Source organism: Tauraco erythrolophus, chromosome 6 (assembly GCF_009769465.1).
Source record: "Tauraco erythrolophus isolate bTauEry1 chromosome 6, bTauEry1.pri, whole genome shotgun sequence".
Lineage (NCBI taxonomy): Eukaryota > Metazoa > Chordata > Aves > Musophagiformes > Musophagidae > Tauraco > Tauraco erythrolophus.
Genome location: NC_141470.1, coordinates 35,729,479 through 35,742,279, shown reverse-complemented (window position 1 = coordinate 35,742,279; position 12,801 = coordinate 35,729,479). Strand labels below are relative to the sequence as shown.

The 12,801-nt window shown below is 36.0% G+C and overlaps 1 protein-coding gene across 12 annotated transcripts in view; it reads left to right on the top strand.

The window, feature by feature from the left end:
- Positions 1–12,801, top strand: part of GPHN (gephyrin) — a 321,622-nt gene that overhangs the window by 224,935 nt on the left and 83,886 nt on the right. For 5 of the 12 annotated variants that reach the window (XM_086614071.1, XM_086614069.1, XM_086614066.1 and 2 more), the window contains one exon: positions 7,977–8,033. The exons of 3 other annotated variants lie outside the window; for them this stretch is intronic. In XM_086614071.1, coding sequence (XP_086470197.1) covers positions 7,977–8,033 — 57 coding nt within the window. Of the gene's footprint in view, positions 1–7,976; positions 8,034–10,008; positions 10,081–12,801 lie in introns of all 12 variants that reach the window. 4 more of the 12 variants (XM_086614067.1, XM_086614063.1, XM_086614062.1 and 1 more) reach the window with 2 other exon arrangements.

The window sequence follows — 12,801 nt, the reverse complement described above, 5'->3', positions numbered from 1 at the left end:
AGTTCCCAGGCAGCCTCCTTGGACAATGGTTTCATTCAACGGCACTGTCAGTGTGGACAAAGGTTGACCTTGGTCACTTCCCAGGTTACTATTAGTATCTGGCCACTTAAAGGTCATGTTGTTTTAAGCTTCTGCAAAGTAGATTGAATCCCAGATCTTTCCAAATTATCTTCATCTTCTGAGGTTATAGTCTCACTGCTTTAATTATCTCTTTCCTGTATATTTAATGGATATACCCTTTCCCATTGTCCTTGCTGGCTCTTCCTCTTCTCTTTCACAGTTGAACCCTTCAGTATGCATAGATGTGAGGAAATACATGTGGCAAGAAGCTTTACACAGATTTTCCAAACAGCCCTGCCTAGTCACAGGATAAAGTACAGGATATTACAGATATTTGAGAACAAACCTTAAATGCATTTTTTTTCAAAGAGGTTTACTCTTCCCTTTGGCCCATCTATTTTCGGAAAGATAGGATCTTGTTGCACTGAGCCTGAATGCAAACATCTCTCCCTGTTTTGCTGCTAAAAGTGGTCAAAGACAGCAAATGTCTTAGCTGGTTTGCTTTATAACCCACCTGTCCCACCATCAGGTCACTTCTAAGTGACTTCAATGATGCGACAGCTTTCACCATGACCACCAGGGTATCTTTGATAGGAGCTAGCTTAGTATCTAAAAATGTTTAAAGGACATTGTCCTTCACTGAAAGATGAACAGCTCTGTACATGCTGCAGCTTGTAGAACTTCATTTCAGCTTAGGACAACAAGGCAAGAGAGCAGCATATTCAGAAATGAACTATTGGTTTGGGAGAGGTATATACAAAGAATTCAAAAGTTCACCACCTAGGACTTACCATATTTTTATTTTTTTCCTGAAATATGAATTTCTTCCCTGGTTGCCAAGACAGATTTCTTATATATGCGACAAGCGTTTGGTTTTTTAAAAGCTCTACTGGGAGCATGAAGTGCAAATTCTTTCTTTTGTGTGGAAAGCCAGAGAATAAATGAGGCTGCAGACATAGGCAGGGACCAAAATGTGCTGGGAGCCAGTGAAAAAATGTTCAAGGCAGGGCTGAAATGAGAGGATTGAAAGTATTGAATTGAGGAGGAATTGGACGTAAAGGTTGAGTGGTAGAGATCTGGTATAGAGCAAAACTATTTGTGGCTCTTGAGTGAGGAGGGTGCAGGGCTTACAGGGGTTTGGAGAAGAGTAGGGAGTAGCTTGGAGGCAGGAAGCAGCAATAGCTTTATGAGAAAAGAAAGGGCTATGGTCAGGAAGAACTGGGAGAAAGGTAGCCTTGAGTGGGTAGAAGGGTTTGGGGAGCTTCATCTGTGTGACAGGAGAGTTGTGTGACTGAAAGTTCTGAGATAAGCTGGATCCGGAAACTGTACTGTAACACTTGGTCCCTGTGTGCTTGTGCGTGTGTGTCCCCTGTATAATAAAGTGAAGCATAAAGCATTTGAGCTTGTTCTCAGTCAGTTGGCTCGGAGCAGTCTGGTCTCGATAGCACACAGCTCTGTGCAGGCCAGTTAAGCCTTCTGATCACCAGCATTCTTTACAACCAATAAGGGTCCTTTGTGTGTTTTCCATGCCATTCCCGTTGGGCTGGGCATGCCTCTGCCAAGAGTCGCCGTTCAGTTTTGTTACTCATAATTTATAATCTCTTCATGTCTTGGGCAACATAAAGCCCGTGCATTTTGTTAACTGCATAGTGAAAGGAAGGACCCAAGTCTCTCATGCCCAGAGCTCCAGTTTAAATGAGATTTATGACATTAAGTCACTAAGAATAGTGGCATGATATGTAATGTTTGTATTGTAAATTGTAGTCTGGTTTACCCTGGCTGTGCATTTTACCTACCAACATTTAGGTTTTATTTCTGAACATCAAATTTCACTGAAGTCAATAGATATTTTTCAAGAGCTAGGCTGCCACGTTTGTGTAAAATAACCAGTGTATTACAAAATCTTCTGTGTAAGGACATGGCTACATTATCTTTGTCAGTATGTGTGTTAACAGATCATTGATCTGGTGATGATATTAGCATACTAAACTCTAAAACTGCAAGAAAATCACATCGCCTTTTTACCACTGGTTGGTCCACCAGCAATGTGTTTATTCCCTCATCTGCACATGGAACAGAGTGAGTAGTAGTGCCCATTTTAAAAAACATAATTAAAAAAAAATGTGGGTAGTGTAAACAAAATGTGTGGTGGTATGATAATGATGTTTTATTGGCGTTTATTAGCATTTGTGTACATTATGCTTTTGTAGGTTTACCATTTTCAAGAAGTGCAGCGACCCTGATAAAACATTTATGCCATGCTGCAGTATAATACATAGGTGTGAATATGTGTATTAGTTGAGAATGTTATAGGAGCTTGTATTCCTTTTGTTTGAAAATACTCCCCATTTATTTAGGAAGCCCCATCTAATTGGTGTTTAACTGGCCTAAAGCTGCAGCAGTAAAAATACTTTCAAGTGCAAGTCTATTTTTCATGCATGAATGTGAAAGTTATATGTAATACATTTTTTAACTTCAAAAAAATTGATTTCCTGCACTATTAAAAATATATTAAGCTCTTTGTTAGCAGTAGAAACTGCTCACTTGGTGTAGAGCATTGTACTTATTCTAGCTGGAGTTCAGACTTCTGTATCAGAATTTTCCAGGGAAATGATCAGGCAAGCAAGGGTTGTAAAAAAAATACCACGCATATCAGTATTTTATTATATAATATTTGGATGTTGGCAGTTACAACATCAAATTTGTTGACAAGCAGTATGTACTTCACTAACTAAAATGACTTCTTGCAAGCCACAGTATATTTACAGTTTATTTCTTTTTTCTGTATGTCATTGTCCTTCAGTTATCTCCAGTTTGTTGTATACCGTGAACTTTTGACGAACATTGCTAAGGGTCAGAAAAAGCGTTTTCCATCTTCGTAAGATTTAGTTTCCTTTGGATTTGCTTCCCTTATGTGATCTGACTAATACATAAAGTTTTTTATTCCTGGCCAAATGATGTAAAATCATTGCCAGTTGGGTTATGCTTGTGAGATATGTTTCTCTGTTAATCTGAACTGTAATATGCATAGTATAGCTTTTATGGTTTCTCCTTATCAACTCCCTTCTTCTCTAGTTGAATGCACTATATCAACCTGAGGAATCTCCAAGCTTTTGATAAAAAAATTGCTGATGGTTCCTAAATATCCCTGTACTTAATACATCGTATTCTTTCAAAGCCCCTTTATTTGGGAGCTGTTTGTATATATTATGATTCATATTTAATTTCTCTTCTGTAAGTTTTTTATGTTTTTGTCTTCTCAATGCATTTATCTTTAAGATTGTTTTAATGTTGTTTTTATACATCCGCCTACCTTTTCACTGAATCATAGAACATCTGTTTAAGCTACATTAGACTGGAGAGAGGTTTATCTCAGTATTGTTCCCATATTTTGCCTTGGTCAGTGGAACAGCCCCTGGGGGGGTGGGGGAAGCAGATTTGGAGTATATTATGGAATTCTGCTGAAGAAAGTGGTCCAAAGAAGGGGCATCATATGCACAGCTTGCTCTAGATTTCCAAAACTGATTATTCCTTTCTTACCGTCATGCCCTGCATTTTGAGATGAAATGGTAACTGGAGGGAAGTAATGGCAGGTTAAACTCGAAAAACAAGGGATACCTTCTTTTACTATGTACAAACTTGTGAATGTCATTGTTTCACGGCCAAAAATACACTATAAAAATGAACAACTTTTATTAACAGTATGTATAGTCACATTGACAAATATGATGCAAGCAAGTTTCATGATTTAGGATTCAGTAGAGGATATTCACACCATTTAACTTCACGTTCCGTAAGGCAGCTAGGCTAGGAGCACAAGGGAACTTTTAGTTAAATGCAATGACAGGAAGCCATGGCTAGAAACTGACGTGGACTATTTTTGTCTAAGGAAGCAGAAAATGTTTGTTAGTGCAGTTGTCAGGGATATGTAGAATAACACATATGACAAATGCAAAAACTTTTTTTTGCAGACCCGATGATGTAATATTCCACAAAACCAATTATGTAATATTCCACAAGTAATATTAATAGTTTTCTTTACTCACTGTTCATCATTGATCTCTGTGGTAGTGGTCAAGTGGGAGAACAGTTAGATTTTTCTTATGTGTACAGCAAATAATCCGAATTTGATTTGAATGCTCTTGCTTTTGATTAGTGTGATTCCAACACTGCATGCCCAGAGCATTGAATAAGGAACTTACCATCTTTTTAAACCACTGCTGATTTATTCAGTTTCAAAGTTATCTGATTATATCAAAAGGGCTTTGTCTATATGAACCGTGTATGTATTAGCCAGGATTTTGGAAAAAAGGCTGACAGAGGTTTGACTTTTTTGGTGAATGTGGATGTGAAAACACATTTCTGAAAGCTTTTAGGTACTGCAAAATTCCAGTTTTCTTGTCAGAAGCAGTAAGCAGGGAAACTTTAGAGTAGCAAGAACAGGGAATATTATCAGAAAGGGGAAGGAGTCTAAGATGGGTAGTGTTAAGTATTTCATGCTATTTCTCCTGTTGTGGAATTCATCCTTTAAATAAATCCAACTAAAGCCGGAATCCAAGATTAGCCAGTTGTTCAGAGCTATTCTTTCTTTATGACGAGTATAACTGCTGGTTTATATATATTTAAGGTTAGGTCTTTAAAATTCTTTTTTCTGGAATAAAATCAGAGTTATGGGTTACAAACAGGTTATGGGCTCTATTAGAAGGTAGAGGAATAATAATGAAACCATACGCAAGACTTGTGCTTAGAAAACATTAAATGTCTGTTCTTTGGTACACAAGTCTTTCATTCAGCTTCTAACAAGTCCATTAAGCATATATGAGCCCTCCTCTTTTCTCCATGTTTGGTTCTGATTTCCCTGCTTCCCAAGTTTTCTTCCACTGGCTTCCTATCTCATTCTACTCCCATTGTAACTCCACATTGCTCTTCAGATGTGAAGACAGGGACACCTGTGGCTAATCTTAGCTTTTAACTCCTACTATTATTCTCTTGTGAATAAGAAAAGGATGTAAATACAATGCATTTATCTTAACTCTTAGTGCGTTATACCCTACCAGTTTCCTGCAATGTTCCCTACACAGCACCTTTCCTGCTTTGTTCATTGAATATCTTTTTCTCCTTCAAAATGTTCCAAAACCCTCATGTCTTTCAGGTGACATTTTGCCAATGAGTACTTAGTGTTGCTCCTGCCTCATCTCTTCATCCACCCATTTAGCTTGTGTTTATGGTATAAAAAAAAAAATAATCATAAAACCTGAGTCACAAAGTTTTGTTTTCAATTTCACTGTTCAAGTTCTTTTTATTAGCCCTATGTTTTACTTAGAAGAAAGTATTGTTTGCATTTTACAAATGAGTAATAGAAAAATCAAGGAACTCATTTCTAGATCACACAGATGACCAATGGGGATGGAAGTATGCAGACTTTTGATTTAGAACACTTATGTGCATATCTTTCATTCTAAGCTTTTCTAGCTACAAGTGTTCATCTGTAACGGGATTCTTGTGTCTAGCTGAGTTTCTGAAAAACAGAGAGTATAATCCTTGCCATTTTCTGAAATACTAGTTTATAAGTCAACTTCTAGAACTTCATACAGGAGTTGACCAGAGAGAGAGAAGGATATACCTGAATTCCTTTCTGTGGCATTTGCCGTGAAAAAAAAATGGTTTTTTATTCCTGCTGTCCCTACTTTCTTGGGGGTAATACCCTATTTAATTCCCAGAAAAGATGTAGTATAGTTTGTGAAATGCTAGTATCACTCTGATTCTTCCCTTGAGAAGCATCCAAGTTGCATTCTGCAAGGTTCCTGTAGAAAACGTGTTATCGTGTATATTAACTGTGCCATGGATGTAAAACAAGAGTTGACCTCAGGATATCTCCTTGTAATTTATATTTTCAGGTATTTATAATTTCATTGCTCACAATGTACACATTGCATACTTATTCCTCTATATATTTTGAAGAAAGAAAGAGTAAATAATGTCAGTTATACGACCTGTAATATCTCCAGTCTCATTTCTGACTGAATCCTAAACCTTCAGCACAACTTGAGCAGTCACAATACTCACATTGGTAAGTAACAGAAGAAAAACTTTTTCCCTGAAGGGGAATGCATATGCTGTCACTTACAACTTTTCCACAAGTTTCTGTGGTATGTAACGTTTTTCTTAATGTCCTAGTTCCATGTTATTATGGGAGATTATCAGCATTTATTTTTTCTTATCATTTCTCATTTTTCAAAACTAAATTGAATAATTTCAAAAAAGTTTCAAATTACTAACCTGAATTGGAGTTCTACTTGATTATGTCTTATTGTCTGAGACTGGTAATACCTCAGCCAGGGTATTGGGCCAAGTATCTTTGCTCTAACTCCTCTTGTTTTCTTTTCAAGTAAGGATCTTTTTTTCCTCTTGAGGCTTCTTTTTTTTTTTTTAATTAGGAAAAGTATAGCAACTGGGTTACAACAGCATGTGTTTTAATTGAATCTGTCTGTTAAAGGGGACAAATTTTATTTAAGAATGACAGTTTTTTCTTTATCAGTATACTAGAATTGCTTGGAGATTTGCTTGGAGTCACATCAAAACCGTAATGTGAGTGTCTCACTTGAGAGTTCAAAACAGATACTATTTTAATGCTGTAAGACCAGGGAGGGAAAGCAGCAATTTATATGAATGTCTCCAGTGTGTTTTGCTAGCGGACATCCTATCAGAACTACATATTTAAACTGTTAATATTGCATTAGTTTCTTGAGAATCTAGTGCAAGTAAAAAAAACCCCAAACATTCAGTTGACTGTGATTTAAATATGAATTTCTTCATTTCAATGGGTCAGGTGAAAACGAAGAGTGGCAATCTAACTTGTACTTTTGCTAGTGTGCTCCAGAGAGCATAAAGCACAGTTGAATTTCCATGATTCCTTCAGTCTTTCTCTTCCTTCCTGAGAGTTCTTAAAGAAAATACAGTTAATATGGTTTGAAAGGGTTCACCTCAGTTGTGTGGGACTGTTTTACATAACCTGTGAAACAACCATCAGATAATAAAAACTTTCAATTCAGTCTTGCCTCAAACTGGAAGGATATCCATAAAGTCATTTTTATTGTCGTCTTCCTCTCTACTTCAAATGACATGACACAAGTTTATCAGTTAAAAGAGGTTTATTTACTGGCTTCAGCAATTCTGAAAAGAACTTTTGCTGTAAGTGAATGTTTTATTTTACATGCTTCTAACAGTGCGAAGCCTTTTGAGCAACTACCTCATTTGTTTCTTCCATCCTATGCATCATCTACGAAAAAAACGTATGTAATAAAGAAAAAGTAATCAGGTAGGAAATGTTGGGGGAGAGATTATATACATGGTATATTTAAAATAAAAATCTAATGTTGGTCTGGCATTAAAATTTTCTGGTTGGGCAGCATAATTTTTTACTGGGAATCTTGATAGCAATGGCTAAAATCTCTGGGCCTGGGTCAATAGGAATCTGTATTGCATTCTGTCAGGTATCAGTCATGATACTTGCCAGGCCTGATACTCCCAGTTATAGCGTACTATGATCGTATGATTTGTAGAATGTATAGGGTGGTTTTTTTTCTTCAGTTAGAGTTTTAGGACTTCATTATTCTTCATATCCAAAACAGATAAGTAACATGTATTCTTTGAGAAATGTTAGTGAATTCAGCATGCAACATATGTGCCAGATTGGTAATATATTGAAATAAAAATGATCAACAAAGCAAGTTTAAAATGCCATGATAAAGCATCGTTTATTCCAGAAATTAGAGTCTGTGTCTTTGTCCTCTAGAGGTGTCTCAGAGAGTCAAATTGATGTCTTGCATGTACTGCTAACTGATTGTGTGGAAATTTTTTTAAGTTCACTTTTTCTTTATTCTTCTGTCTTTTTTACCCATCTTCCCCCATTGTAGCAAATTAGACGGCCGGATGAAAGCAAAGGAGTTGCTAGTAGAGTTGGATCCCTCAAAGTAAATATGTTTCTAACATTTATTTTGCAAGTTTTCTTCTATAGCCTACACTTTTCCTTTGAAGGGGGAGGTGAGGGGAGGGAGGGAAGGGGCTTTTCCATTTCTCACCATCCCATCATTTTTATTTCAGTATTCTTACTGCTGTTGGGTCACATTTTGTTTGTTTCTGTGCTACACATAGAACAACCTACTGAAGGCAGACTACTAGTTGGTTAGCTTTGAATGTCACCACAAATCAGAGATAGTAACAACTTTCTTGAAGTGCCTGTAATTTGGTGATCATGATTAAACCACTTCTCTGATCTGTGTTGTTTGTTGTCTCTTAACTCCCTGTTACACGGAGAAGTGACTTACTCATCTTCAGACTACTGCTTCCCATCTTGAAATATAATTAAACTTTTATAGTTCTCACATTTTGTGCATTTAATTCTGCAAAAGACCATTACAGGACAGTTGACTATTTCATGCATATCTAGCCTTTAAATCAGAATAAAGAGGAAATGAGAGAGAGATTCATGTGAGGCTAATAAGAATGGAGCCATTGTTTTGCTAATAATTAGCCCCTTCTGCCTTTTTTATGTTTCTACAAACATACTCAAATATTTAGAGCACTTAACAGAACAGGCAGATATCTAAATCGGTACCCACCATGCATCGTGTTACACCCTAATAAATGGTTTGAAACACAGGACGTAATCTATAACAAGATGTTGATCATGTGCAGTCCAGGCCATTCTGTTAAGGTTCCATCTCAACAGTTGCCTCTTTTTCAGCCATCCAATTTTTCACTTTATTTCCTCTTAGCACTTTCTCAAGCGCTAATTATTTCATTTTTCTTCTGCACTTTTCTTGCCTTTCCTGCCTTCTTTATTTTTGATCTTTTGGTTTGGTTTTGTATGTGAGTGTATTGCCTTTGTTCCAGGACAAGCCATCCTCTCTGTTCTCTAACACTGCTCTACAGCTGCTCTTTGTGAAAATATTGTTTCACTGAGCAAAAAGAAGGGGAGGGGAAGGATTAATTATGCACCTCTTTCCAGTAGTTGCCACCACTTAAATTGATCTCAGCGTAGGAAAAGAAGCCAGTTTCTATTTGTATATACAAGTTACAGCTAGAGGCGTTTTCAGCATTCCTCACTGTCTGTGAGGCTTTATCTTTTCATCTTGTGTTTTAGGAAGAGGTTTTAGTTACAGCGTAGATAAGAGCAGCACTGTACATGAATGAGGCACTGTTTCAGTGGAAGATGTTCAGGACCACTGAATTCACATGGAGGAAAATATAAGACAGTCACAGTTTCTATGCTGTTTTTGAAAATTATGCATGTAATTATTGTGATCTGTGCATTTTAATGGGTCATCACTTACAATTCTAGATGCTTAATGCATAAACATATGCAGAAGATGTAGCTTATTTAGGTGGTGGGATTCACCTATTATTTTTATGAACACCCACTGACACCAAATTTAGGATTGTTATTTCTGTACCTGATTTCCCAGAATTTAATTTCACTACCCAAAATATATATGTTTAGCTGCAAAATCTTATATGGAAAATCCTAATTGACGTTCCCAAACATGAAAATTTACCTCTAAAAAGTTATATTTGATGGAAATAAGTTCTAGGACACAGCCTTACCCAGTAAACAAGCAAATAAATAAATAAATGAACAATATAGCAGAGATTCAGTAGCTTTAGAAATATGTCCCTTGATTTTTCAAATTTTTTTCCTGTGCTGAGAAAAAAGCTATGTCAATCAAGCAAAAATACCTTGTTTCCAGATTCCAAGTATACTGAGCTTATATGTCTGTGTTGTTCAAAGCACTTAAATGCCTTGAAATGTTTTGCCAGAGGCAGTGAGAAATGTGTTATGCTATGATTTATTAAAAGCAAAAACAAACACAAAAACAAACAAACAAAAAAAAAAGTAACAAGAGAACAGGTTGCTTTTTCAATTCACTTTCTGATGTTTACATGTAGCTCCATCGAAAGCTGGAGGAGCTCAGAGATCACCTAGAAGGCAATGTCAAAGGATGCTCTCTCCGAGTAAATGTACGATTTCACTCGGTGATCTGTTTTTTTTAAAACTTCTGCTGGCTGGTAACACCAAATCTGATTGGTTTGTCCTCTCATCCTCATCTTTTTCCTTTCTCTCTCTCTTTCTCCTTTGTATTTTCTTTCTTTTCTAGCTGGGGTTTCATTTTAATATGTGTGAGAAACCTGACCTAATTGACAGGGTTTGTTTAAAAGAATATCCTACTACATTTTAATGAATGCTAATCAAACTGCTTGGCTTTACAGCAACTAAAAAAAAAAATCCCTTTCCAAAATTGAAGTTGCATATCTAAAAAGTTTCCTGAATATGAAACTTAGCAACAAATAATACAGATGTCCTTAATTTAAAGGATAAAAATATCTTCTGCCAGTGATTGATAGCCTTATCTGAAGTGAAAACTATGGCTGATAGAAGGTAACCCAAAAGTATATAGGTTCACATGTACTTCTGTCTTTGCCTTTAGTCTTTTGCGGTCCCTATTTTATCTCGCGAAATAGGTTAATATTTCATTGAATACCAGCTACACAAATTTTGTTACTTGTTTTTTTAGCAGACATACAAAAAAAATCTGCAGCATATTACTTGTGCATTAGATTTGTTCTTCAATGAAAGGAATTGTGAAAAAAGTATTAGGAGCTAGTGTATCAGTCATGACACCCCTATAAAGTTGCCCAGTTTTTACAGAAATGCTTAATAAAGCAAGTCAAATCCAACATAACAATACAGACAGCAGTACTTCGTGTTCAATAGTTCACCTAATAAAATAAGATCAGCTTTTCAGCAATTCTGTAGAAGTAAGTTTAAGCCACATAGTTTAGTGTATAATGAAAATTAGCAAAAAGGGACAGTTGTGAGCATAGTCGATGTGAAAGTTAGTAACCATTTATCCCGTTGCACATCCATCCACTGAAAATCCTCAGAATAATGTCTTTAGGTTCATATTCTGTTTGTGTCTACCATGTACTGTGACTGTTGTCATTCTCAGCACTATCATTGTAATGCATAATCTATTAACCATAACTATTGTTACATAGTGCAAGATAATTTTGGTAATTATGATGATTTGATATTTTTTTACCCCTTTTGGATGCTTTTTCATATCCAACTGTGTATACGACATAAAGTTGATTTCTGCTCATTGTCAAACAGAAGTCCCTGAGTTCATAATTTTTTGTGGGTCAAATGCAAGGAAATTGAGCTGCTAATATATTGCAGCTTTCTATAAAATAAATTTGATTAAAGGACTGTGTCTTTTCCTGGGAAAATCTTTAAGAATCAAGTTTTTGGGGGAATAAACCATGTTATATTTTAGATTGGGTGGCAACTCAAATTTATTAGTCATAATCAAGACAAAGCAAGTTCCTTTATTTTAGACTGCTTACCCTCAAATTCATGATTTAGTACTAGCGAATAAATGTAAAGCCAGAAAAAAAAATGCCGTGAAACTTGTACTACAAAAAAGGTATTCTAAACATGCATTATTTCACAGAATGTCACATGGGGAAGGGTTTCAAATGAAAATCTGTGACCCCATTAGCCATGACAGATTAGTTGTCATGAAATTGTCCTGTTCCTCTGTGCCACTTTATCTGTTATTTCATGGCCCTAACCTATACAATGTAAGTAAGGAAGTCAGATTGTTCCATATATTCTGCATATGTCCTGTAAGTTTCTTGAAAGAAGCAGGGAACATTGCAAGTATAATAACATATAACTAAAATCTGCTGCTTTGTCACTGCTGCTCTGATTCATGCTGTAATAATGGATGGTTTAGATAAGGCAACATTTTAAAAGACAACATACAAATGCCTGATCAAAAAATAGAGCAAACCTTTACTAAATAGGGGACAATTTGAAAGAAAATAGTGAAGGATCTGTTAATAGTTAATCTTTAAAATAGTTTTCCTCTCTTCCATACTGCTTTTGGAAGGGAGTTTAGCTGTAGATTGTTAATACTCCTACAATGTGGCAGATGTATTAAATGGGGAGGGAGGGGGAGCGTATAGTATCTGATGGCCAGCCTCTTACGTGAAAATGAAATGCTGTTGCACAATTGTGTATACTATTAAGGTGGAACCTTTGTTTCAGAATGAATTGCAAAGACATACTTTCCAGATTAAATTCAAAGGCCGTTGGAAATGTGTAGGAAACATTGGAATTCTGCAGAATATCTCACATTTCACCAAAAGTTTAGAAAGCCTGCCAGATATTTAAATTAAAATTGCACTGAAAATATGAAAATTTTAGTTAATGAAGCAGTTTGGGGCATTTGAGAGTTTTCATTTTAAAACACTACTTTTAATACCAGCGGGAACGCATGAGCATTTACTAAAACAGTTATCCTGACCTGAGATTTGTTTTTCCATTTCTTCTTGAGATCTTCATTCATCTTCCTTGCAACTATTCCAGTTCTTTTCATGGCTTAATCCTTTGACCCCTCCCAGGGACCTGTGTTTGAAGCTGAATTTAAATCTTGTTTAGAAAAATTAGTCTTCTGTCACTTGGGGATGTTAGCATTCCCCTACTGTTCAAATTAGCATAACAGTAGCGAATAAGTACATTAGCTGCTGAGATGATCAGCAGTGAAACAGCTGACTAGTTTATATTTTAGGACTCTTAATATCTGCTAAAATTGATCCCTTCCTGAAAGTGTGAACTACAGCCGAAATTCAACAAAACAATACTGCCTTAATCTGTGTTTTCAAGATTTTTATTTT